Here is a 26217-nt window from a genome sequence, read left to right on the forward strand (position 1 = left end):
TGTCCTATTGGATTGTGAGATATGTTATGGCTTTATGTCATCATGTCTAAAATATTGCTGTATTCTAAGGAATACATATATCACAGGTCATTAGCTCCAACACGAAAGTCTCCAAGATAGCCACCATCCCCAAATGTGCAATCTTTCTTTTTTTTTTTTTTTTCTTTTTTTTCTTTTTTTCGGAGCTGGGGACCGAACCCAGGGCCTTGCGCTTGCCAAATGTGCAATCTTAGAATCGTCCTTTTCAGAGTTCAAGGCCAAAGCCCCTTGGAATGGATCAATAGTATGATGTGTCAACATGTGTACATATTTAAAAATTTCAAACTCTACATGATGAAACATAGAAGCTATTGTATGACATTGCTCTAAGGTAGAATCAACAAGCAGAATCTGGATTCTTAACTCAATGATGCATATCTATGGGTTACTATTTCTAATTTCTTGAGCCTTTGTGGGTTTTCTCATTTGGAACTACCTTTTTTGCTGTTGTTCTGGGTTCCAGATTGGATTCTTCTGAAGGTGCTTTACTCTGGTTTAAAGAATCTTTTAATCTCTGCTCTATGACCCTCTAAACTAGTATTTAATTTTTAAGTCTTCTCCAAGTTTGTTTTATTCTGATTTCTCTCTCTCTCTTTAAAGATTTATTTATTATATATAAGTACACTGTAGCTGTCTTCAGACACACCAGAAGAGGGCATCGGATCCCATTACAGATGGTTGTGAGCCACCATGTGGTCGCTGGGATTTGAACTCAGGACCTCTGGAAGAGCAGTAGGTGCTGTTAACTGTTTAGCCATCTCTCCAGCCCTCTGATTTCTCTTAAAGAGGATATATAAAATTGTAATACTTACTGAAACATATAATTATTTTTACTCTGACAGTCAAAACAAAATTCTATGGGTCCTAATGCCTTCTTCTATGGTGTTTTCCATTTTTTTTTTTTTTTTTTTTTTTTTTTTTTTTTTTTTTTTTGGAGCTGGGGACCGAACCCAGGGCCTTGAGCTCGCTAGGCAAGCGCTCTACCACTGAGCTAAATCCCCAACCCGGTGTTTTCCATTTTTTAGTATGGAAAATCATTTCTTTTTAATCTCTCTAACTCTCTACCTTTGTTTAGAGACTATACTTTACTTTTTAGTTTGCCTTTCTCCTTCCATTGGAGACTTTATTTTTCTATCTTTGTCATTTCTATGGAAACTTTATTTTTTAATAGTTGCACTCTGTATTCCTATGAATACTGTCTATGTTCAATTTTTTTTTAGTATCTATTCACCTTTTAAAACATTTTTATTTTTCTTTCTCTTCCTTAGAGACTTTATTATTTTCAAACTAAATATTTGTTTTACTTTTATTGTCTTCAAACTTATACATTACCAGTTAAGAAGTTTGGGGCTCTTCAGTCAAGCTCTGGGGAAAATGTTCTTTCTGCTTTTCTGTGTGTCTGCAGCTTTCTCAGGACAGCGTGAGTCTATGGTGTTAGCTCTGTCCCTCTTGGCTTGGTCGCAGGCTGAAGCCACTGTTTGCCTTTCTGTGAGAGTTGAGCCTCATACCCCTGGCACTGGGCAGGAGCTGCCCTACCAATCTCAGGTCTGGGAATTTGCTCACCTCCGGGGTCAGATACCGAAGCTCCAGTGTTCCGCGAATTACCTGTTGCTCATAGACCTCTGCTCTTGCAGAGTCCCCTCCCAGTTAAGGAAATTGCTTGCTCTTGGAGTTTTGCACTTTCCACCTGTGTTTGCACCTTCCACCTGGGACCGACCTTCCTTCCTTTCTTCCTTTCTTTCTTCCTTCCTTTCTTTTTCTTTCTTTCTCTCTTTCCTTCTTTCTTTCTTTCTCTTTCTTTCCTTTTAAAAGGTTTATTTATTTATTTTATGTATATGAGTACACCGTAGCTAGTCTCCAAGCGGTGTGCTCCCGTTACCTCAGCCCCCTCAGTGGCGCCGCAAACATGTCACAGCACGTGACTGTTGAGCTCTTTGTTTGCATTCATTTATTTATTTTTTTTAAGATTTATTTTTACTGGCTGGTGGCAGAACATGCCTTTAATCCCAGCACTGGGGAGGCAGAGGCCAGCCTGGTCTACAGAGTGAGTTCCAGGACCGCCAGGACTACACACAGAGCATGTCTAGAAAAACAAAGCAGCCAGGTGGTGGTGTGCGTGCCTTTAATCCCGGTATGCATGAGGCAGTGGCATGTGAACCTCTGAGTTCCAGGCCAGCCAGGCCTACAGCTCGAGAGTAACCTAATCTTGAAAACCAAAAGCAAAAAAGAAAAGAAAAAGGCACGAGAAAACCTGGTGTACCCGTAGGAGATCTGAGACTGAAGAGAGAGATCTAGCTGCAGTTCCTCATGCTGACTGCGTAGATGGGATAGTGAAAGACAGAGACCCTACGTTGTGTGTCTGCCATACCTGTGTGTGTTTAAACAGCTGACTGTCCAACGAGCTACGGGAGGCACCACAGGAGCAGGACTGAGCTGCAGAGAGAAGAAAGTGAGCAGTTCCATGTCTAAGCCCCAGGACTCAAAAGGACCCGAGAGACCTGGGTGGTGAGCTATGTGGATCTGCAAGCTGGAGGTCACTCATTAACCGCCTGGAGATACTCACCAGGGAGATCAGCATCTGGACAGAAATAAAGGCTCTGAGCAAAGGAGAGGTGGGATTAGGGAAGAGAGAGATGGAGGACTGGACTCTCAGAACTGTCAACATCTCCAACTTGGGAGTTACTGAGTAGAGAAGTTGGAAGACCCTGATGTCTTCCAAGCCATGTTTGAGAAATGAAAAGAATCCTTTAGATTGATCCCTAGGATGAAGTGGCCAGAGACCCTCCACCTGCTTCTAGCAAACATGTCTTAGGGGCCATTTTCACATTGTTCAATCAGGCACGTATATGAATTAACTCATGTATTCCTTGTCAACCAGATGGCCTCTCAAGGAGGGCGGCAAAGTACTAAAGGCCTGAGCTGTCTTCAGTCCTCAAAAGATCAAGGACCCAGAATTCACAGTGAACTGGATTTGGACCTTAGTTCTACAATTTAAAATAGTCTCTGAAGGGCTGGAGAGATGGCTCAGCGGTTAAGAGCACTGACTGCTCTTCCTAGAGGTCCTGAGTTCAAATCCCAGCAACCACATGGTGGTTCACAACCACCTGTAATGGGATCTGATGTCCTCTTCTGGTATCTCTGAGGATACAGTGTACTCATATACATAAAATAGATAAATAAATCTTTAAAAAATTGTCTCTGAAATCTATACATCTAGTCCATACTTCCTCACTGAGTCTGCCCATAGATATACCTCTGTGCCACACTGCTGTTAGCCCAGCCAATCAAGATGCTCTACCAGAACAGAATGCTCATTGAATCTCCTGGTTCTTAGTAAATAGTTTCTTGTTGAGCCCCAAATTCTGTGAGCCATTTAAAAACAGTTTCAAGCCAGACCTAGTGGCACAAGCCTATCTCTGCTATTTGTAATCCTCAGGAGGATTACAAATTCAAGGTCTGACTGACCTACAAAGTCAAGTTTAAAGCAGGCTAGGTAACTTAGAGACTCTTCATCCTTGCACGCACAAACACACAAACACACACACACACTTCTGTATATGACTTCTGTGATATATAGTTTAGTGATGGAGTATTTACCTAACATCCTAGTATGAGTGCGTATTAATCCATACGCAGCACCAGAAAAAGATGTCATTACACATTATACATATGCGTCAGTGAGTTATCATATTAGACACCACGAGCATTGTTTTGGTTCAGGTTTCCATGGCTATGATGAAACATCCTGACCAAAACCAAAGTAGGGAAGAAAGGGTTTGTGTCAGTTCACAGTTTGTATCATCCAGGGAAGTCAAGACAGACTTCAAGAAAGAACTCGGAGGCAGGAACAGATGAAGAAGCCATGGAGGGGAGCCACTTTCTGGTGTGCTCAGCCTGCTTTCTAATAGAATCCGGTACCATCAGTGCAGGCAGGGATGGCGCCACCATCGTGAGCTGGGCCCTCCCGCATCAATCCTCAATCTAGAAAATGCTTCACAGGCTTGTCCACAGCCCAGTCGGGAGGAGCATTTTCTCAATTGAGATTTCCCCTTTCAAATCAACTCTAGCTTATGTCAAGTTGACAGAGAACTCGTCAGCATAACTGTGGACCAGTATTCTATGCTTTAATAAACTTATAGAGGACTTGGGGCTGGCAAGATAGCTTAACCTTGCAAATGTGAGGAGCAGAGTAGAATCCCCAGAGTCCATGTAAAAAGTCAAGTGAGTCCCTTGTCAGGGAAGTGGAGACAGACAGGGCCTCTGAAAGAGTCATTAACAGTCTGGGGACACTCACTGGAGGGAGCACCCTGGAGAACAACACCTAAGCAAGGCTGTGCTCTGGCCTCCCTGGGGTGACTTGAATGTGTCCACACACCACTACACACACAGGGCTGGCTGGCTGGGGTTGTAGCTTGGTCAAGGCTCTGGGTTCAGTTACCTCCACCACAAACTAAATAAAACATTGTGCAAGATAATTGAGGCAATAAACACATATTTATATATCTAACAGGGTATACATAGAATGATAAGTCCATCTTGGTCCTCTTCCCGCCCCTATTATGGTTGCTATGTGGATTTCTCTCTGCCCCATTGCTAATCCAGTAATAAGTTCTGTTGGCTCTCTTTTCAATATATACCAAACCCAGTGGCTCAGAACCAGCTTAGAGTCCAAATGACTTCCTGTGACTGGTAATAGCCTGTGTGTTCTGGTCCCTACCTGTTTCTCCCTCTCTCATGATGCCTTCTTCCTGCCCAGGTATAAGCGCATGCATTTGGTTTTGCCTTTTTTTTTTCTATTTTTCAGAGCTGGGGACCGAACCCAGGGCCTTGCGCTTGCCTAGCTAAATCCCCAAACCTTGTTTTTGCCTTTTGATGAGAGTACTGCTTCCCAGGTTGTCTGTCAGGGGCATGATTCTTGTTGTGCATTCAGGTCTGGGCTTAAATGTCATTTTTACTTAGAGCTTTTGCATGTACCTCTTTATTTATTCATTCATTCATTCATTTATTATTTATTTATTTATTTATTTATTTATTTATTTATTTTTCGGAGCTGGGGACCGAACCCAGGGCCTTGCGCTTGCTAGCCAAGTGCTCTACCGCTGAGCTAAATCCCTAACCCCTTGCATGTACCTCTTATGCTCAGAAACTATATTTAAATTTTAAAAAAATGTAGCTTCCCAGGCAATTTCCTGGGCCTAGAAAAATTCCACCGATGTCACAGGTCTTTGTTATACTTTATAGTCATTGACTGACCAGGGCTATGTCCACAGTTCTTTAAGCGTCTTCTGAATAGGAAAAGGGATTCCTAGCAGGTAGTTTTAAGCTTCTGAGATGTAGGGTAAAGTATCTCAGAGATCGGGCTCCATGGTGAACCTTTGCAATTCCCTGCTAATTTCTCTAGACACTTGAGCGGACTGATTGACAACCCTTCTTCGCTCTCAAGTAAAAAGAGCTACAGCTGAAGAGGCCCGGGAAAAAATGGTCCCACAGCCTAGCAGCATTATTGCCCTTTTAAGAAGCTCGGCTAGAGCCCCTCCCTCGGCAATGTTTAATGTACCGAAGTTGGTGCAAGTCACGTGAGAGTACGAAGGTTCGCCACGCCTTAAAGAGGAGGAGTCTCTCCTTGGGGACCAATAGCACAAACCGCTTTAGGAACAGCCCTAATTCCAGACAGGGAAGAGGGCGGGGCCAAGGATCTAAGCAGCTGTAACAGCACTTCCGGAAAATACACCCCTCCCCTCCCCCTCCCCGTTTATTTCGCTAGTACCGGGTGGGCTGAACCAGCGGGTGCTGATTAAAGGCGCCGCCTGCCGCTTTCTCCTCACCTCCCCCCACCCCGCCTGTCTCCCCGCCCCCTTTCCGAGTAGCGGGACCGGCCTTGATGTAGGGACACCCCTGACCCCCCCTCCGCGCTTCTATCGCCCTTATCCGGGAGCCCCGAGCGCTGCAATCCTTCTGCCTTCTCCCACCCCCATCTTGCCCTCCTCACTCTGCTTCTAACCCATTGTATGCGGGGCAGCTGCGAACCGGGGCCAGAGACAGTGTGCCCAGTGTGCCCAGTGTGCCCCGTCAGTGGGTCTCGCGGGCCCAAGCTCTTCCCCCGCCCGTGCTGTTCCAGGCAGGGACGAGAGCGCCCTTCCTCGCTGAGCTGGTGGCCCGGACCGGCGGGCCGCACCCCCAGCCCCAGCGCGAGCCCCTAGTGTCCCTTCTTAGAGGGAAGAAAGCGGAGAGACCCGAGGCAGGAAAAAGCAGCCTCTAACTGCTCGGCCCGCTGATCATTTTTATTATCGGGATTATTATTAAAAGGGGGCGGGACCCCAGGATGCGGAGAAGGGGGCCAGAGACGCAGCTATTTCTATTAAACAGATTATTCTTGAAATAATACACGCAAGATGGCTGAAGGTGGCTGTGATGAGAGTGTTCGGGCTGGGGGGTGGTTTCTTCCTTTTTTACCCCCCTTTTTTCTTCCTTTTTTTTTTTTTTTTTTTTTGATCTAAGGATAAAGCTCTGAAGCGACAGCCGCAGCGGAGACCCTGCCCGGAGTGCCCGCCCTCCCCTCACTTGAGAAGCTGCGGGAGGACAAACGGACCCACGGACAGAACGACGGGCGCGGGCCCGCCCCGGACGCGTCGCCCGGGCAGCGCTGGGGGCAATAGGCGCTCGCCGTTCTGCCGACTTCTTCCAATTCTAATCTTTTTAAAAGATTTTTTTTTTTTTGGAAAGGATCGGGATGGGTGGAGCAGAGGTAGAGAGAAATCAAGACTTGGCATTTTTCTCCTTCTCTCTCTCCTAATTTGCTGGAGGCCACCAGCCCTCCCCTTGGAGAAAAAAAAAATCCCACCAAAGGGAGGGGTGGAAAAGCGAGCTACAGGACCCTCGAGCGCGCGCCCGGACCCCCGTCCCCACCGCGGCCGCTGGGAGCTCAAGATGGCTGGGCGCTGAGGACGCACCCGGCCCGGCAGGCTCGGCCTGGCCCCGCCGCCGCCCCAGGCTGGCTCCGACCGCAGCCCGGAGCCTTCCAGGCCGGAGCAGAGGCCGAGAAGAAAAGAAAGTGGGGGGGAGGGGTGGGGGGCGAAGGGGGAGGGCCGGGCGGGGGGGAGGGGAGGGCCGGGAGCCGAGCCTCCTGTTCATTAGCAGTTGAGAAAAATTCCTTTCTAGTTTGATCAATCCTTGTTTTCCTCAGCGCAGGCGAGGCGCCCGCCCAGCGCGGGGACAGGGAGTGGGGTCTCTCCGCGGAGGGGGCGCCCTGCGCGGGGCCTCCAGGGAGCGCAGAAGTAGCGACGAGGGGGTCAGGCCGGAGCACCTCCCGGGCTTCTCCCTCCCTCCCTCTCTGGTTGCCTTTTTTTTTTTTTTTCCACTTCTCTCCCTCCCCCTTCCGTTTCTATTTGTGAAGGGAGGAGGAAGGCAGAGGCGGGCTGGTGTCTCTGGCCGGGGACTGGAATTTCATCTGAATGACTGCCCCAGCGCGCACGCAGCGCCCCGGAGTCGGCCCGCCCGCGCCCTGCAACCCGCAGCCGGCCGGCCAGCTGGGGGACGCCCGCGCCACAGCCCGGGGACCGCCGGCGCGCCTTGCTCGCCGGCTCCGGCTCCAGCCAGCCTCGGCGCGGCCGAACTAGATTTCCTGGTCCCTCGGACCTCCGCCGGGATCCAGGCGAGGAAGGCGCGGCTCGCAGCAGCCAAGAGGGAGCCACCGTCACCGCCAAAGGAAGAGTGCGGCTCCCCAGCTCGGTGCGCCGCGGGGCGCGCCCCGATGCCAGCTGCGGGGCCGAGCGCAGGCCTCGAGCCGCCGCTGCCCTAGCCGCGCTGACGGGAAGGCGGCCTGTTATATGGAATTTGGACCACGGCGCTCCTCTCCAGGGCTGGTGCCCGGGCCGCGGCCCTGGCGCAGCCCGCCGCCTCCCGCTAGGCTCTCGCCAGGAGGAGGAGACGCAGCCGGCGGCGCGCGCGGCGCAAGGACCCAGGCTCCCTCCTCTGGGGGGCGGGCACGCGGAAGGCGCTGGTGACTGAGCGACTGGCGCGGCCGGCGGGGACCGGAGCTCCGGGCTTGGTGGGTCCTCAGCTGCACCAGACTGATCCCCAGGGTTGGGGAGTTAGAGAGGTCTACCCGGGCCCCCTGCCCGCAGCCGCCATGGCGGAGAATTGGAAGAACTGCTTTGAGGAGGAGCTCATCTGCCCCATCTGCCTGCACGTTTTCGTGGAACCGGTGCAGCTGCCGTGCAAACACAACTTCTGCCGGGGCTGCATCGGCGAGGCTTGGGCCAAGGACAGTGGCCTTGTGCGTTGCCCGGAGTGCAACCAGGCCTACAATCAGAAGCCGGGCCTGGAGAAGAACCTGAAGCTCACCAACATCGTGGAGAAGTTCAACGCCCTGCACGTGGAGAAGCCCCCGACGGCACTGCACTGCGTGTTCTGTCGCCGCGGCCCCCCGCTGCCGGCACAGAAGGTCTGCCTGCGCTGCGAGGCTCCCTGCTGCCAGTCTCACGTGCAGACGCACCTGCAGCAGCCCTCCACCGCCCGCGGGCACCTCCTGGTGGAGGCGGACGACGTGCGGGCCTGGAGCTGCCCGCAGCACAACGCCTACCGCCTGTACCACTGCGAGGCCGAGCAGGTGGCGGTGTGCCAGTACTGCTGCTACTACAGCGGCGCGCATCAGGGACACTCGGTGTGTGACGTGGAGATACGGAGGAATGAGATACGGGCAAGTACACAGAACGCGCGCGCGAACACACACACTCACACATACGGCCTGGGAGCCACCCATCCGTACATGCTGACTCTCTTGACATTAGCCTAGAGGCCTTCTTCCAAACTCTTCCGTGAAAGTTTAGGGGGCAAGGCCCTGGGGAAAAGGCCCCGGCTGCTGGATGCATTCTCGCACCTGCGCCCTTGGGATCCCTCTTGCAAGTCATTTATGGAATTGGGGGAAGCTGTTAGAAGTAGTTTTGAGTGTTGCTTTTCTGTTTTGCGCAGCTCCCTCCCCCTGCATTGTTTCTGTAAGCTCTACGGGAAGTCACCAAGGCAGTGACCCCGGTCCTGCTTCTCCAGCTGCTGTTTATGTAATGAGTGTCCTGGTGCCGCTGCTGTGGCTGACATGATCCATGATGCTGGCATACCAATGAGGAAGTAAACAAAAGCAGCCATGTTAGTTTTAAGCTCTATTGGAAACACACTGGGGGTGGGGGTGAGCTTCCGGAGGTAGAACAGAACTCTGGCATCCAGCTGGGCAAGGCCTGACTGTCCAGAGGAGTCCCCGACTGTCAGCTCCTCCAATCCGTCCTAGTAGACGCTCTCCAGGCTAAGGCTGCTCTCTATATACTTGGTTGCTGCCTGCGCCTGGCATGAACAAACCTTAAAGTATGTGTCGTCTTCACCCTGGGCTCTTTCCTCCCAGCCCTGCCCTCTTACACAGCCCTCCCACATTTGGGGAGGGGACGTGGAAGACGGAAAAAGAATCCTGTGGGTTTAAGGTTGAGCCGCGTTGAAATCTGGTTTCAGGCAGCTGGCTCCCTTGGGCTGCCGGCTGGGTGATTACGAACCGCACCCCCCTCCCATTGTATACACCCTGCTGCAGCAGCCAATGTCAAAACGGCCTTCCCCCTCTTAGGCCTCTGGGCCTGGCTGGGGAACTGGAGTGGGGCATACTTCTGTCCCTTTCACTGAAGGGGCTCCTCCCAGGTTCCTCTCAGGTCCCCTGCCTCTCTGGGTTGAGTCACACCAAAGGAAGGAGTCGATCTAAGACTGTGCCATCTTGAAAGCTCTAGCTAGGGGTCTGGTGCTAAGGGAGCAAGGTTGGGTTTGGTAGGACTAGGAGTGTGTGTTTAGGGTGGGGGCCCCTGGAGCCCAATGAGGCTACTGCAGTATGAGGAAGCCAGGCCTATGGGGGTTCTTTCCTCCGTGGTTGTGGGGGCTGGATGGAGACAAGGAGGGGACCAATCTAAATGAGTCACTGTTTAGCAATTAAAAACCACACATATACAACCAACAAAAGGCAGAAGGGCCACCGCAGGCTGAGGGCGGGGATAACAAAATTTGCTGTATAATTAGTTTGCAATTGCATGGGCCAGCTCTGGGGTTTTGTGCCAGGAGAGGCCTCTGGTTTCTTAAAGGAAGTGTGGGGGATGGAGAAGTGGAGTCACTCCTCCCCACCAGTTGGGAAAGGCCAAGTCCGGGGGAAGTGGAGGAGCCCGGGGTCCTCCTCCCCTGACTCCAGTTAGGCAGAGCCCACACTTTACCCAGGATTGAAGCTGCTGCTATTAATAAAGATGATAGGGTTGGAGGCAGGGAAAGGCTGGAGAAAAGATGGCTGTCCAGCCCTCTGTCCTGGGATTGGCTGTAGAAAGTGGGTAGAGGGGGAAAGGGTAGGACTGAATGGAACAGTGGAGAATGTGGTATATTCCATGTGTTTGCACTCCTTAAGTGCTAGGGATGTCTTGGGGTAGGGATGAAAAGTTAATCATACCTGGTTTGGTATTAGGAGGGCATCCTTAGGTGTGTGTCTGCACTTAGGCTCAAATGGGTATGTCCTGCCTTAGTATTGGGAGGAAAGGGTGGCGTTTGCTTGTAGAGTGTACCTGGGGCTAGAGGATTCCTTTCATCAGGTTCTGAACTTTGTCAGCAGTTCTGTAATGTGTGTGTCTGTTGTACACACATACATGCGTGCCTGTATGCATGTACTCTGGTGCCTATGGGGCAAGCTCAGAAATAGTGAGTTGCATTAGGGCCAGATGTGCAATTCTATGAGCTCAGCTTATCTTCCTCACGTCCATTCTCTCTGCTGCCCCAGGCTTAAAAACCCTTCAGTTGTCCCTTATCTCTAGAAGTCTGACTTATTGAATGCAGAGGTAGGGGTCCCACCCTTGGGGAGGAGCTGAGCCCTGAGGAACTGACTAGAAAACCCTGCCTTCTCTTTAGGCTATCCAGGAGGAGTAGGCTTCGCCTCAGCTGGTTTTTTTTGGTTTTTTTTTTTTTTTATGCTAGAGGGAATCTGCCTGAAAGGGCCTTTTGCTAGTGCTGTGGAAAAGGGGCACTGGAATTTTCCAAGGTACAGGAGCAGAAGCACAAAGAACCACAAAAATAATCTGTTCTGTTTGTTTCTCACCTGCCCTCCCACAGTGGGTTAGGGTCCAGGTCGGTTGGCTGGAACAGTTAACCCTGCTGAGTGTTTTGTGCTGGGAGTGGTGACCCACACCTTTAATCCCATCACTGGGGAGGCAGATGCAGGGAGGTCTCTGAGCTCAAGGCCAGCCAGGGCTACATAGTAAGACCTTGTCTTAGAAAAACAAGAATAGCAACAACAAAACCCCACTGCCACCAATACCACCCTCACCACCAACAAAAAAAATCAACCACCGCTTAACCCTTCCAGTAGCCTTATCTCCAAACACTCAAACACTCACTTTTGTCTACTTGAGCCTGTGGCTTGGGTGGGGCATCAGGAAGGGGCGGTACTCAAGAGTTAGGCCTGTGCAGGCCAGGACATTGCTCCACTCTGCCTTTGAGAGAACTGGGTGCCAACCAGATGGGGCCTCAAGATCACTCACTGGGACATACCTATGCCCTCGAAGTGTTTTTCTTTTGGGCTATGAGCCCAGGCTTGAGACATCCAGGGGGCTCAGGCCTAGCAATCCTGAATGTCAGACAAAATCCCTTCAAGCCTCTAAGTTTAAGGGTTCATCTTAGTAATAGGGGGCCAATGGGAGTTGGGAACACTCTTATGACCTCTCTCAACTAGAAAGGGACCCAAGGGAAGCCACAGTCATGCATGTGAGGGGCTTTGCAAATGTGCATGGTTGAACTTGCATGATTTTTGTGTTTCTGTGTCCTGTTGAGGACCCTGGAAGCAGACGGGAGATGTTGGCCTGGCCCATGTGACTTACATCCCCCCTCCTAAGGAAAAGGGGTGCTCTCTGGGAATGCAGTCCCACTGCTGAGATCTGTAGTTGCTTGGAGTGAGAGTACCCCATGTCTGTGCTGGAGGAGCGCACAACCCTGTAGAGAGTCTAGCTGTGAGAGGAGGCCTGGAGGTCTCTTGCTAAGCTGAAGGCCGGGTTTACAGACTGATTCTGGGAGTTCAGACCCACCCTTCCCTCTGCCAAAAGGGGTGGGGTGGGGGTGGGGTTAGTGTGAATGCTGTCCTTTCCTTGAGTCCTTAGAGAAGAGAGCTGGCTTTGGCTTCCTCCCTGGGACCTAAGAAAAGCCTCAGGCAGAGGCCCAGTCCCCTGCCTCTACCCTAGGATCCTGCTGACAGCCATTGATTGATTTACCTGCCAGCAGTTATGGACTTGGGGCACCTGCCTGTCCATCCATCCTTCAGTTCATCTGTCTGTCATAACTAATTTTTTTCTCACATGAGTGTCTCCAAGAAAGCATGTGTCTCATGACTGACTTCCTTGACACTGCTGTCCTGTATGGCTGTGGAGTGGAGGAGAGAGTATGTACGCTCACACCTTTATGTCTGTGAGAGAGAAGTGGGTGTCAGGTGAGACGCGAGTGGGGTACAGGGCAGGCTGTTTGGGCCTCGATGGTTACTTCTGAAAACTGAATTTCCTAGCCTTGATTTTGTTCAGATCACCCCTTGCTAAGTGGTCGGAGCAGCATTGACTATTAAGGTGGGCTGTGAGCCTGCCAGGGGGCCTGTGACTTTCTTATCTGGGGATCTTTGGGAAGGGAGAGAAGGTTGGGACTCACGTTAGGGTAAGCTGTTGCCTGTGATGGGTGTTGGAGGTAGGACAGAGCCCCTGTGGGTGCTGCAGAACTGGGGAGTGGGTAGAGTCTGGGTGGGCAGCCCCACTTGGGCCTCTGCCCTGGTCTGAGCAAGGAAGCCTTGGCCAGCTCATCCCTGGCTCTGGGAAAGCCCTTCCTCCCTGGCCAGCCTGGCATTCAAACCCAGACAAAGGGGGGCTTTCTCTCTCGCCTCTTTGTTCTGCTGCCCCAGAGGCTGCTCTGTGCGCAGCAAAAGCTAATTCGGCTCTGCAGCTGGGAAGCCCTCTCATGCTGATGGTCTACGGGGACTGCTGAGTCTCTAGCTTTTCTGCTTGCCCTGGCGCCTGTGCCCACCACCCCTCATCCCTGGGTTCGTGCTTTCCCCAGCTTAAGGGTTCACATGGCCGGGAGGGGAAAGTGCTTGTGCCATGGAGTCAGGTCAAATTCGATCTTGGGATAAAGGATTAAATGGGGAAGTAAGGGTAGTCTCAGAAGCTTGGGAAGAAAGTTCTGCATGGTTCTAAGCTGGATCGAGGAACCAGCGCTGGCGTGACCTAAGCAAGGAGATGTGTTTTTCCTTTCCCGTCAACCTGGCTCCTTTTTTGTCCCCTCATTTTTACGGGGGGGGGGGGGGGGGGCTGCTGGAGCCAACCTCAGCCTTGCCTATAAACCTGGGGCCTACCTCTGCCTCGCCATTCTCCTCTGACCTCCCTTCTCTTCCAAGGTTGACTTGAGGGTTTATTATTATTTAACTTTTACACAGCCCTGACTCTCCAAACCTCACCCGTCTGCCTAGTCTAGTCTGACAGCAAAATACCAACAGGGCCTAGCCGGTCAGGCTCCAGAGGAGCCTGAGTTGACAGGGCAGAAGTTAGGCCCTAAGAGTACCCCTCTTCCTGGGTGGGCACCAAGGCATGGAAGTAGGTCTGAGATACATGGGCACCCTGGAGCCTTGGAGAGCATGGGAGTTAGCAGGCCCAGTAGGTCCCAGAGTGCCAAGACCCAAAAGTAAAGAAACAGTGATCAAGTCCTACAATTCTAGGCTTCTCCAGAGACCTTGGTCCTTCCGTTGCCTCTAAACTAGACATGGTTCCAACCTTCCACACACTTGATTGTGGGCCACCATCCAGGAAGCTTATGGGGGGAGCCACAGGCAGTTTAGAAAGCCTCTACTCCCTGTTTTGGGGTGCCTTGCCGGGAGTCAAGCTGGGAGATGGAGTCCAGCCTCAGCCATGCTTTTCCCAAATGGGAATTGTGACTCCCAGAGAAGGTGGGGAGAACCTGGGGGAGAACAAGGTTGCTGGGGGTGAGGAGAGGCTGTGCCTCCCAGGCCCCTGGTCCTCTGGCATCTTCCTGCTTGGTGTGTGTGGTTGGTTTTTAGGGGTTTGTTTGTTTGCTTGCTTGTTTGTTGAGATGGAGTCTCCCTATGGAGCTCTGTAGACCAGGCTGACCTTAAAGGCACACGGGTTCCCCTGCCTCTGCCTCTCAAGTGCTAGGATGAAAGGTGTGCACCGTGCTCGCCCCATTTGAGTTTTTGACTTGGAGCTGGTGTGGCTGTGATGGAGAGGCAGCATTTGGTTCCTGCCAATCTCGCTTGAAGTAGCACCTCTCCCCGCCCCCTGGATGCAGGGAACCTGGGGGAAGGGCCTGCCTATGCCTGCCTATGGCAGCGCTGGAGGTCTCCTTGAGCTTCCTTCCCCTTTCTGCCCTGTCTCCTCTTACAGCAGAACTGTAAAAAGGGGGTCTCTGAGGTGGCAAGGGGAAACCAGCCCCCCTTTCTGTTGGGGTTACTGTCTTCACTGGGCTTTGGCTGGATCCAAGCCCTTCTGAAAACTGCAAAATCCTGAAGCTGAGTTCCCGACACTAGCCTCCCAGAGTAGGATGCTTCCTGGGAATGCCTAAGAAGAGAGAGAGGGCTGAGCGGGAGCTAGTGGATGGACAGCAGTCATAAATTCCTGAAGGTCCTCAGTGAGAAAGTGGGAAGGACCCTCATGGCTTGCAGGGTAAAAATCAGGAGAAGTTAGGTTGGTTGGAACTTTTCTCTGTCTTCTCCTTCCCCTGGGACCCAGCCTGGCTTCCCTCCCTCATCTCTGTTCAGGGCCCTGATCATCCATGACTTGGGCAGGCAGACGTGGAGTGGTGAGAGCCTGAGCTGTCAGATGGCCTGGATCCTGGTTTGTATCCGGGGTGCTGGGCTCAATGTGAGTCACACCTATGCGCACACACAGGCAGCCAGCATGCTATTTGAGCCCTGTTTGTTATATTATAGGAGGGGGGAGAAGGCTTCCGTTTACAGTGAAGCTTGTTTTTTTAAATGTGTATGAGTGTTTTGCCTGCCGTGTGTGTGTGTGTGTGTGTGTGTGTGTGTGTGTGTGTGTGTGTGTGTGTGTGTGTGTGTGTGTATTATGTATATGCAGTGCCTGCAGAGGCCAGAAGCATGTGTTGGAACCCTAGGAACTGGGATTTCTTTTCTTTCTTTTTTTTTTTTTAACCTTGAGATACCTTGCTTTTTTTTTTTTTTTTTTTTTTGACTGAACCCAGGGCCTTGTGCTTGCTAGGCAAGCACTCTACCACTGAGCTAAATCCCCAACCCCCGATGGAACTGGGGTTTCTTAACAGATGGTTGTGAGCCTCTGTTAGTGCTGGGAATCAAACCTGGGTCCTCTCCACCCAAGCAGCTAGTGTACTCTTAACTGATGAACTGCTTCTTCAACCCACAGGAAAGTTTTAATGCAGGCCCCTTCATTGTCTGGGGGGTCTCCAAAGACCCAGGTCATTACTTATAATTGGGTGTAAGTGTGTGTGCACTCTGGGGTCTTGGCCCAGGTTGCAGTGTGTGTGTGCTCGGGTGTGTATCTGGGCAGTCCTGCGGGCACCTCTGTTTCTACTCCATACAAGCTATATTTATTGTCAATCTGACCACTCTGCCTGACAAGGGCAAGGGCTGCTGGGTCACTGAAGAGCCAGCTGGGACAAACTCCAGGCTTTCTAGGCCTAGAAGGAGACCTTACCTTCACCCAACCCTGCCCTCAGCACCTTGATTCTTTGTTTCTTGGCTATCGACCTCTATAGAATAGATCTGCCTGATGTTTCTTGCTGGCCTTGGTTTCCCCATATATAAAAAAGGGTGGGGTGGTAAGGAGGGAATTGGTAGGAGCTTGTCTTGGCAGTGGTAGTGATGATGGGGTGAGCAAGGGTTATAATAAAACTAAAGACCCCCACAACAGAGGAAAAGAAGCACACCTTGCTGGCGGACATTTCCTCTGAGTGTCTGGGAGCTGCTTTGCAGAGCCTTGTGCTGGACCCTTGGATGTTTCTGGAAATGAATTCAACAGCAACCAGGTCCTCAGGCCTTTTTGAGGCCTGACTATTAAGAGAAGCAGAGGGCAGCTACAATACCCTTTGACACAGGGTCTCCCTTTGTTGCTAAGGATGACCTCAAACTTGTCCCTCAGTCTCCCCAGATCAGAAACTCTGGCTTGCACTGTCATCCACCACCCCTGTTCTTATTTTCCCCCTGGTAGTTCAGACTGGCCTTGAACTCCCGGTGATCCTCCTCCACCTTCAGGGTGCTGGTCCTTTGGGTGTATGCCGCCACCCTAAGCCAAAGCTCAGCTCTTTAAGAGGGTTGAGATTAATGCTGGGTGGGTGTGTGGGCACACGCCTTTAATCCAAACACTCTGAAGGCAGAAGTAGGCAGGTCTCTTGTGAGTTTCAGGTCAGTCAGAGTAAATTCCTGGACAGTTAGGACTGTTACGGAATGAAACACTGCCTCGAAAAAACAAATTGAAAGAGAAGGGGGGGGGGCGTTGGAATTTCTAGAGAAATCAGATCATGGTTTCCAAGTGAAATCCAAAGCACTAGAGTGTGAGCTGAAGATGTAGGAGATGTAGGTCTGTGTAGAGCTCTTGCCTCACCTGAGGCCCTGGGCTCTCTTCTCGTGTCTTAACACAACAGTAACAGTAGGGGGCGGTAGCCTAGTGAGGGGATTCTAGGCTAGAGCTGCCATCTGACTTCCTGCAAGTGGCAACGTTTTATGTACAATACTCCTTACATGTAGCTGTTGTTAAACCTCTGAAATGAGACTGGTGCAACCGGAAACCGCAGCTGTACTCCTGTTTTTCTCTTGTTTTTGTTTCGTTTTGTTTGAAGGGGGAGGGGGGCCTTCCTATGTATTGGCTCCAGCTCCCAAAACTCCGGTCTCTGCTTCCCAGTGCTGGGGTTCCAGGCCATCTGACTTGCTTTATTCTGTATTAACGTCAATGTAAAAAGTGGCCGCCATACTAAACACAGCTACCCAGCAGGGCAGGATGTGACTGCCGACCCACCACATGACCAGGATAGGAAGGGACCTGTACCAACTCAGAACAAACAGGGTCATGGAAAGTTCCTCAGAGTTGGGCCTCAAAGCAGACAAAGGGGGGGGGGGTGCTGTTGGCTGGCAGGAAATGACAGGAAGAATTGAAGTGTCTGTCCTCTGAGCACAGTGCTGGGGGAGATCCCTTAGAAGTAGATAGTCACAGGATCTTCTAAAGGCATGTGGAGATCCTGGCCCAGGCAAAGGTGTGCTTACCTTACCCTAGCGGCTGGGAGCTGCTCTAAAAGATCATTTGTGGCCATGCTGAACTACCTGAAAGGAGGCAGTCTTGTTAGGTGGGAGAGGCCTTGTCTGAAGAGGTGTGCTTATGAGGAGAGGGTTGTAGAAATGTGCAAGTAGGGACATTAGTTCCCCTTGTAGAAGACCTGCATTCAGTTCCATTTCCAGGGGATCTGATGCCTTCTGACCTCTGCCAGTGCCAGACAGGTACCTGGTGCACATAGATATATGCAGGCAAAACGCTCATATAGGGGTTGGGGATTTAGCTCAGTGGTAGAGCGCTTGCCTAGGAAGCGCAAGGCCCTGGGTTCGGTCCCCAGCTCCGAAAAAAAAGAACCAAAAAAAAAAAAAACCAAAAAAAAAACAAAAAAACAAAAAAAAAACGCTCATATACTAAATAAAATAAATATAATGGGTTTTTGTTTTGTTTTGGTTTGGTTTTTGTTTTTTTTGTTTTTTGTTTTTTGTTTTTTTTGAGAGCTTGGAAAACCAACCTGACCTGGCAGCAGATTGGTCTTGAGAGTAGCAGGGCTGCGCTCTACTTACTGGTCTTACTGGGGGGCTTAACTGCTTGACCTCCGAGGCCAGGGCTTAGCCTCGGGAACAAGGAAGGGTGGCTTCATCGCTGCGCTGTAGACTAAGGCAAATATAAGTCGAGTTCAAGGGCCTGTGTCATCTTGGAAGGCTGTTTGACTGTCTGCTTCTTAGGGTGCCCCCAGGGAAAGGTTGCCGGCTTGGATAATCACAGGTCTCCTGCCCCATTCATTACCTGGGATGTGTCACTCATTAGCTCTACCACTTCGGAAATAAATATTTATTTTTAATTATGTCTATGTGTGCCTACAAGCGCTCTCGAAGGCCAGAGGAGTCAGAGTCCCCTGACCCTGACATTCTGGCAACCCGACTCTGGGTCTACCGCAAGAGCGGTGGGTGTTCTTAACCACTGAGCCATCTCTTCAGCTCCGTTGGCTGAATGACTGTAGCCGGGTTGTAAAACCCCTCCAGGCCTCAGTTTCTCCCTTTGTGAATGATCACAGTACAGTACTTACCTCATGGATGGCTGGGGTGACTAGATGAACCCCCTTCTAAGATATAATGAATGATGGGCCCATAGAAAGTGGGGGACTGCAAGTGCTTAGTGTGCAGAGCCTGCCCTTAGGAAGCTCAGGGCTTGAATACACAAGGGGAGCCCCTTGGCTTTCCCTGTTCCTGAAAATAACTGGTCCCGAGGCTGCTTGAGGGGGAGATGATGCCCGGCTGACACCATTACTCCCAACTGTCCCCACAGAAGATGCTAATGAAGCAGCAGGAGCGACTGGAGGAGAGAGAGCAGGACATTGAGGACCAGTTGTACAAGCTTGAGTCAGACAAGCGCCTGGTGGAGGTAGGAGACCCTGAGCACAGGTCGGGTGACGGGGATGCAGGGTCTTGGGTGAGTTCCCTTCTAGGGGTCTTGAGTTGCTCTATGCCAGAGCCATCTGTCAATCACCTCTCAGACTAGGTTAAGAGTGGTTGGCGCACAGCCCAGTGCTACACGTGGGGAATTGGCGGGTCACACCTTACTCAGAAGCAGGGGCTCCAGAGCCCAGACCCTAGCCTCGCAGCATCAGAAATGGAGTTGGCGTATCGATCACTGGGTGCTCCTGGGCCTGCTCATCCTTGTCTGCCTCTGCAGGAGAAAGTGAGCCAACTGAAGGAGGAAGTGAGGCTGCAGTATGAAAAGCTGCACCAGCTGCTGGACGAGGACCTGCGGCAGACAGTGGAGGTCCTAGACAAGGCGCAGGCCAAGTTCTGCAGCGAGAACGCGGCGCAGGCGCTGCACCTCGGGGAGCGCATGCAAGAGGCTAAGAAGCTGCTGGGCTCCCTGCAGCTCCTCTTTGACAAGACAGAGGACGTCAGCTTCATGAAGGTGGGACTGGGGCCCCGCTCCGCACAGCCCTGCTCCCCAGCTGCTTTCAAACCAGGGTGCTCATCTCCCTTCCTCTTTAGGGCCAGCCTGCATGGGCAAGTCATAGATGCTTCCTGAGCCTTGACTACCAGTCTGCCTTCATATATCTGCTGGTCCAGATCCTTTTTTAAGCCTTGAAAACTAAAACACGTTTTGGCACCTACGTCATTTAATAGCAAATTTTACTGGGTAGAACTAGCATGGGCAGTTAACAGTCTCTCTGTGTCACGCGGTAAGAAAATTCAAACAGGTTGCTGTGGAAGTATTGATGGGTCGGGCTGTGGTATCCTGTCTGTGTGTAACGTGATAATGAGAGCAGCGTCACTCACTTCTGAAATCCAGAACGTACTGGATTTCAAAGGCCTGTGACAGTGGTGGGGCACTGTTAATCCCAGCATTCAAAAGTCAGAGGGGCAGATGGATCTCAGACTACCTACCAGACCAGCCTGGTCTGCAGTGTGAGTTCTAGGAAATCTAGAACTACTAACAAAGAGACCCAGCAAAGGGCCTGTGGAGCTCTCTCCCGGATATAACAGATACAGAGAAGAAACGGTGCCTGGACTGTGGCTCAGAGGCATACACGAAGCTCAGGGTTTGGTCTTCAGTACCGTATACTGTTCCCCTTTGCCACACTTTCTTGTAATTCTGCTTGGGAAGTGGAAGCTGGAGGATAGCTCAGGGTCATCCTAATGTTTAGTTCTAAGCCAGCCCGGGATGCATGAGCTTCCGTTTTGAGCAGGTGCTTGGCGACCAAAGCCGGTGTACCTCGCTCTTCCCACCAACTGACTGTTCTCTCCTTCTCTCATAGAATACCAAGTCTGTGAAAATCCTAATGGACAGGTGAGCTGATGGCCCCCAGTCCTCCAGAACACATCTGAGGGAGGGCAGAGAGGGCCATTCCCACTGGTGGGGAGGAAGGGCGGGCTCACTGGTGATGCCTCCTCACAGCAGACGCCCCGTCCACTGCCCCCAGGACCCAGACCTGCACAGGCAGCAGCCTTTCTCCCCCTAAGATCGGCCACCTGAACTCCAAGCTCTTCCTGAACGAGGTGGCCAAGAAGGAGAAGCAGTTGCGGAAGATGCTAGAAGGTGAGGGTTAAAGCCTCTGGGCAGGGGTAAACACGCCAGTGCCGCCTCCAGGAGGGCAGCAGTCTTAGCTTCACACGGCAGGCCTGAGCTCAGATCCTGGCTTGTGCCACTTCTAGCATGGGACCTTGGGCAGCGACATGACCTTCCTGAGCTTCAGGTCTTTTCCAGCTAGAATATAAGAATAGTAAACATCAGCCCAGATGTCATATATCTGCACCCATAGTGGTTCAAAGCCCACACGGGAGAGGAGACCCGGGTTGCTGGGGTTGGCTGGGAGCTTCAGCAACATTCATTCCAAACTTTCCACAGGTCCCTTCAGCACGCCGGTGCCCTTCCTACAGAGCGTCCCCCTGTACCCTTGTGGTGTGAACAGCTCTGGGGCAGAGAAGCGTAAGCACTCCACGGCCTTCCCAGAGGCTAGCTTCCTGGAGACTTCATCAGGCCCGGTGGGCAGCCAGTACGGGGCAGCAGGCCCAGCCAGCAGCGAGGGGCAGTCCGGGCAACCCCTGGGGCCCTGTAGCTCCACGCAGCACTTGGTTGCTTTGCCAGGTGGTGCCCAGCCAGTACACTCGAGTCCTGTGTTTCCCCCATCACAGTACCCCAATGGCTCTGCCACTCAGCAGCCCATGCTACCCCAGTATGGCGGTCGCAAGATTCTCGTCTGTTCTGTGGACAACTGTTATTGTTCTTCCGTGGCCAACCATGGTGGCCACCAGCCGTACCCCCGATCCGGCCACTTCCCCTGGACAGTGCCCTCTCAAGAATACTCACACCCACTTCCACCCACACCCTCCGTCCCTCAGTCCCTCTCTGGCCTGGCAGTCAGAGACTGGCTCGACGCTTCCCAGCAGCCTGGCCACCAAGATTTCTACAGGGTGTATGGGCAGCCATCCACCAAACACTATGTGACAAGCTAACGCCAAGCAGGCAATGGACGCTGGGGACCCTTCTCCCCAGCCCCGGTGGCTCGGGAATTATGCATTCAGAGACCGGCCCTCTCCACCCTCCTCTCTCCTCCTTTCTTCTCCATTCCTCCAGGTCATTTCTTTTTGGATTATGTTTTATTTAGGGTCTTGTTTTGATTTTTTTTTTTTTTTAATTATGCATCTCCTGGATGAGGAGGTGATGGTGGGAAGTGGCCTGGGCAGGGGCTGCAGGTGGCCCTGGAGCTGGGACAGTATCCTAACTCAAGGCACTGGGCTCTTTATCGTTCCTTTTTTAAATAAAATCCTACCCCTTTCCCTTCAATCCCCCCATGGCTGGAAGAAGCCTTGGGCGCCAACTCTCCCTGCTTACCCCGGGAGGCAGCCCAGTGCCCGCTGGCCTATTTCTTCCCCCCCCTCCAATGTTTCTTCTGGGCAGTTTGATCACTGGTGGAGTAAAGAATGACCTATAGATTGTGGAGGGTTTTATTTGTTTTGTTTTTTAATTTTTTAAAAACCAAGAATGATTTCTTCTACTCAACACCTTCCCAGCCGGATGGAGTTCAAGTCTCAAGCAGCCTTTGGCACCTTCAAGCCTGAGTGGAACCCTACAAAGCCAGGAGCCCCGTGTCCAGGAAAAGCTGAGAATAAAAAAGAACTTTGCCAATGATAGTGACCACAGCAAAAGCAAATAATAATATTAATAATAATAAAGAGAAATAAAAGAAATAATGAATAAAAAACAAGAGCCCAGCCCTCGTTGAGGTCAGTGGGGAAGGGGCTGCCCAGATTTGGGTCCTTACCTGGACCTTGACAGAGCAGCTCCCTAGAGTGGGCGCTTTATCCTAATCATGAACTTCCTGTCTAGAGTGCAGCACACCGAGATCCAGTCTTCTAAAAAACGAGATGGCGCAGTCTTGCCCGGCCTTGCCTCTTACCCCACTGGCCCTCTCGGGCCCAGGCCTTTGACATTGGTTTGCACAGGGCTCTCTCTAAGGCTGCTGCCTCTGTCCTCCTGGGTCTAGACACAGTTCCAGACCTGTAAATGTCACTTCCTTGGGCACCAACTACGTCTGCTCTTCACCTTGGGGTCATTGGAGAAATACTTGCTGAAAGCCTTCAGACCTGGCCCCATGTGACACAGACCACTGACATCACCATGAGATCCTGCCGGTGTGCTCCTAGCTAAGATAGGTGAAGGAGGGGCACCTTGGAGGCTTGCAAAGTTTACCTGCCTTCTAACCACAAGTACTAAGCACATGCTAGGTGCTACACGGGGCTGTCTCGGAGACAAAACAGGCCCTGTTCCAGGGAGAGGGGCCTCTGGATCCCTTCCTGTAAAGACTTGGGACTTTGGCCCTGGAAGGGATAGGAGAGGTAATAGGATTAAGGAGGCAGGGGGTTGGGGGAGGGAGTAGATTGGAAAACCCAGGAGTTTGCATTCCTAAATCCAGTGGTGATTACAGACCCTAGGGTTTGAGAAGGGCTGCGTGATGTACAGGGCCTCCTTGAGGGGTGCTGGAACATACCTAGACCATCCTGGCCTGAACTAGAAATTCCTTTAAGTCCTCCTGAGCACTGGGATTGCTGGCTGGCTTTCAATTCTGGAAGGTTCTCTGTTTAGATGTCTGGTTAATGGATTGGTTGCTTTTTAGGCCAGGGTCTATGTAGCCCTGGCTGACCTGGAACTCTACACCAGGCTAGCCTGGAACTACCCGTCTCTGCCTCCAGGAGTGCTGGAATTAGAGCAGGCCACCACCTCTGCCTCTGCTGCCTGTTTTGCACCCACCCCTTAAAGTAAGCTTGCAACTTTTTTCCAGACTGGAAGGAGACAAACCTTGAATGGTACATAGTTCTTTCCTTTTTCTTCCTGTTTTGTGTGGAATCGGGGAAACCTGGTACAATGTGGGCAGAGAGCCATAATTTAAGGCCCTTGTGAGCTGCCTAGGCCTTGGTGACTTCCGGTCACTGAACCTCAGAAAAACCAGAAATTCCAGGTGGGAAGTAAGTCATGCCCCTAGGCTGGCTAGAAGCCAGAGCTAGGAGTTAGGACAAAAAGCCACCCAGGTTCCTGCACCTGTCCAAGGGGCGGGGGACAGATTTCTGAGACAGGTGGATACTGGTGGGCAGATAAGACACTTTTACTGTATCGGCTCCCCTCTCACCGTCTAGTTTGTCAGGAGCCCTGGTGCGTCTTCCATGCCAAGAGCTGAAAGCCAAGACTCAAAGCCCCCTAATTTCTCTCCCACTTGGCCCAGTTTGTTTTGGCTAGTGGGAGGGGCCCTTTCTCGAGGTGCATTAACCAGATGGAGACATGGAGAGACACCATTGGAGATAGGTTAGAGTGGAACCCCACCCCCAGCCCCCTTTGAAGCCCACCCCAACAATCAGCTACACAGCTGTAGGCCCAGAGCCTGTTTGGGCAGCCAGAGAAACTGGAAAACTGCATCCAGCTGTCCCTAGCTACCCAGCTGTCCTGGCTTCATAGAAGCAGCTGTCACCCACCTCCCAGCAGAGTGAGGGGGCAGAGGCCCAGAAAGGGCTTAAGTGCCCCCCCCCACAACCCCCGCCCCCGGCCCGCTTAGGAAAGCAGGGAAGAAGGGGTTGGAGATTTAGCTCAGTGGTAGAGTGCTTGCCTAGCAAGCGCAAGGCCCTGGGTTCGGTCCTCAGCTCGGGGGGGGGGGGGGGGGGGGGGGGGAGCAGGGAAGAACTTTTCCTATGGTTACCTGGAAGAGCAGGCAGAGGCCTTGTAACCCCGAAGGTGCACTGTCCTTTAGGCAGGCCCCTGAACCCTCAACCTCACCCCTTCTCGGAGGCCACTGTGCCTCCTCTTTCCAGGAAGTGCTGGGAGGCGACAGCCTTTTCCCCACCACCCCACAGATGGGGACAGCAGCTCCTGTGGCCCAGATGTGCAGAGCCCGCGAGGAGGCCACCCGGCAGGGTGGCGGGGGTGGGGTGGGGAGGGGTGTCGGTTTCCTCCACTACCCGGGCCTGTCGGGCTCTTTTATGTCACAGCCCTCCCCCGACTCAGCCAGAGCCAGCAGCTGGACAGGCTCCCGCCCCCTCCCGCAGCCTCTCCCAGCTGTCTTTGGGGTGGGGCTGGGCAGCTGGAGAACAGCTGCAGGGCGGGGGAGGCGGGGATGGGGGGGCGCCGCCCAGCAACTGCCGGAAGCCTCTCTACGGCTAGGAGGGAGAAGGACTGAGGGCAAGAAGGGCTGGAGACAGTCCGCTCCTTGCCCTAGGGTATTGGATCCCCTGACCCCAAATTTTTCGCAACAGAATGCGAAACCTCTCTCCCACTTCGAATGGTACCTAGGGTTCCAGCACACCCTGCGAAGAGCCATTTGAGCGATGTCAGCATCTTCCCTACATGGAGACCCCTGTCATTCTAGCTTCACTTCTGAATTCCTCCCAAGCCCTGTTCACACCCTCCCACTCAAAGCCCAGTCATCAAACCGGATCTCAGTCACCTTCATCTTCTCCCCAACTGGGAAGCTATTGGTTAGCAACTTCAGGAGTGTACCTAGTCTCTGGGAGATTCCCTACCAGACCTCTGCATCCAGTAAATTCTGGGGGAGGAGGGTCCGCAGGGAGGGGACAGTTGAGACTCTCTCCTTTATCAATAAAGGTCACCCCGAATGCAGAATCCAAAGAGGTGGAGTCTCCAGGGACTCTTGGTTAGAGTGCTGGGAGGGTTTCCCCGACTTCACAGCTGGCCTGGTGGAGCAGGGTCTGCACAACCAAACAGGACAGAACTTAAAGAAGGAAGGCTGGGTGGGTGGTGGTTCAGGCCTTCAGTCTTAGCAGGGGAGGCAGAGGCAAACAGATCTGTTCCAGGACAGCCAGGACTGAGGAAAAAAATCCTGTCTCGGGGGCTGGGGATTTAGCTCAGTGGTAGAGTGCTTACCTAGGAAGCGCAAGGCCCTGGGTTCGGTCCCCAGCTTCGAAAAAAAAAGAACCAAAAAAAAAAAAAAAAAAAAAAAAAAAAACCTGTCTCAGGGGCTGGAGAGATGACTCAGAGGTTAAGGGCACTGACTACTCTTTCAGATGCCCTGAGTTCAAATCCCAGCAATCACATGGTGTGGCTCACAACCATCTGTAATGGGATCCGATGCCCTCTTCTGGTGTGGATGAAGACAGTGTGCTTACATATAAATAAATAAATCTTTAAAAAAATAAAATAAAGTAAAACCTTGTCTGAAACAGCAGACAGACAGGTAGAGAGGAAGGCTGCCAGGCTAAGGAGGAGAGACTCTAAATTCTGACACTGGTTTAGAATCTTGCTTTCTTCTTCTTTCGACTTTTATGGCATTTTATTCTATTATTGGTTTTTTTGAGACAGGATTTCTCTGTGTAAATCTGGCTGCCCAGAAACTCTCCCTGTAGATCAGGCTAGCTTCAAATTCAGGGACCCTCCTGCCTGAGTGTCCCACCATGCCTGGCTTTCATTTTGTTTTGTTTGAGACAAAGTCTCTGAGACTGGCCTGCAATTCACTGTGGACAGCACTGGTCTCGAACTTGGGAAGATCTTCCAACCTCCTCTAACAGGTTCTGGTGCTAGGATCCCTGGTGCATCATGTCACCATGCCCAACTCTTTCTCTTTTGAGAGACAGGGTCTCTCAATGTGCAATCTAGGGTGGGCTTAAGCTCACAGTTCCTCTTGTCACTGCTTGCCAAATACTGGCAGGATAGGCATCCACGACCTCACAGGGCCAGAGCCGGTTCCCTAAAGTTAAGAGGGCAACCTGTCCCCGCCGTCTACCCTGAGCAGAAATGCCAAGGTGAAGGCCTTGAATCCAGGTTCTTTAAAGAGCTATCATTCTAGAACTTTCTTTGAGGTGAGGGGAAATGGGGCTTGAATGGTGTAAGAGGAAAACAGAAAGGCCTGGCCCCAAGAGCAGTCATCTGTTTCTTATGT

At 51.9% G+C, this 26217-nt stretch overlaps 1 protein-coding gene across 2 annotated transcripts; it reads left to right on the forward strand.

Annotated features, from left to right (window-relative positions):
• Positions 1–7152: 7152 nt before the first annotated feature.
• Trim8 (tripartite motif-containing 8) lies at positions 7153–22051 on the forward strand. 2 transcript variants are annotated; one of them, NM_001128083.2, is given in 6 exon segments: positions 7153–8737; positions 18627–18722; positions 19014–19247; positions 20095–20126; positions 20260–20375; positions 20685–22051. In NM_001128083.2, coding segments are annotated over 6 exon segments (1656 nt in total). In that variant the 5' UTR covers positions 7153–8167; the 3' UTR covers positions 21293–22051.
• Positions 22052–26217: the final 4166 nt, after the last annotated feature.

This window comes from Rattus norvegicus, chromosome 1 (genome assembly GCF_036323735.1).
Source record: "Rattus norvegicus strain BN/NHsdMcwi chromosome 1, GRCr8, whole genome shotgun sequence".
Classification (NCBI taxonomy): Eukaryota; Metazoa; Chordata; class Mammalia; order Rodentia; family Muridae; genus Rattus; species Rattus norvegicus.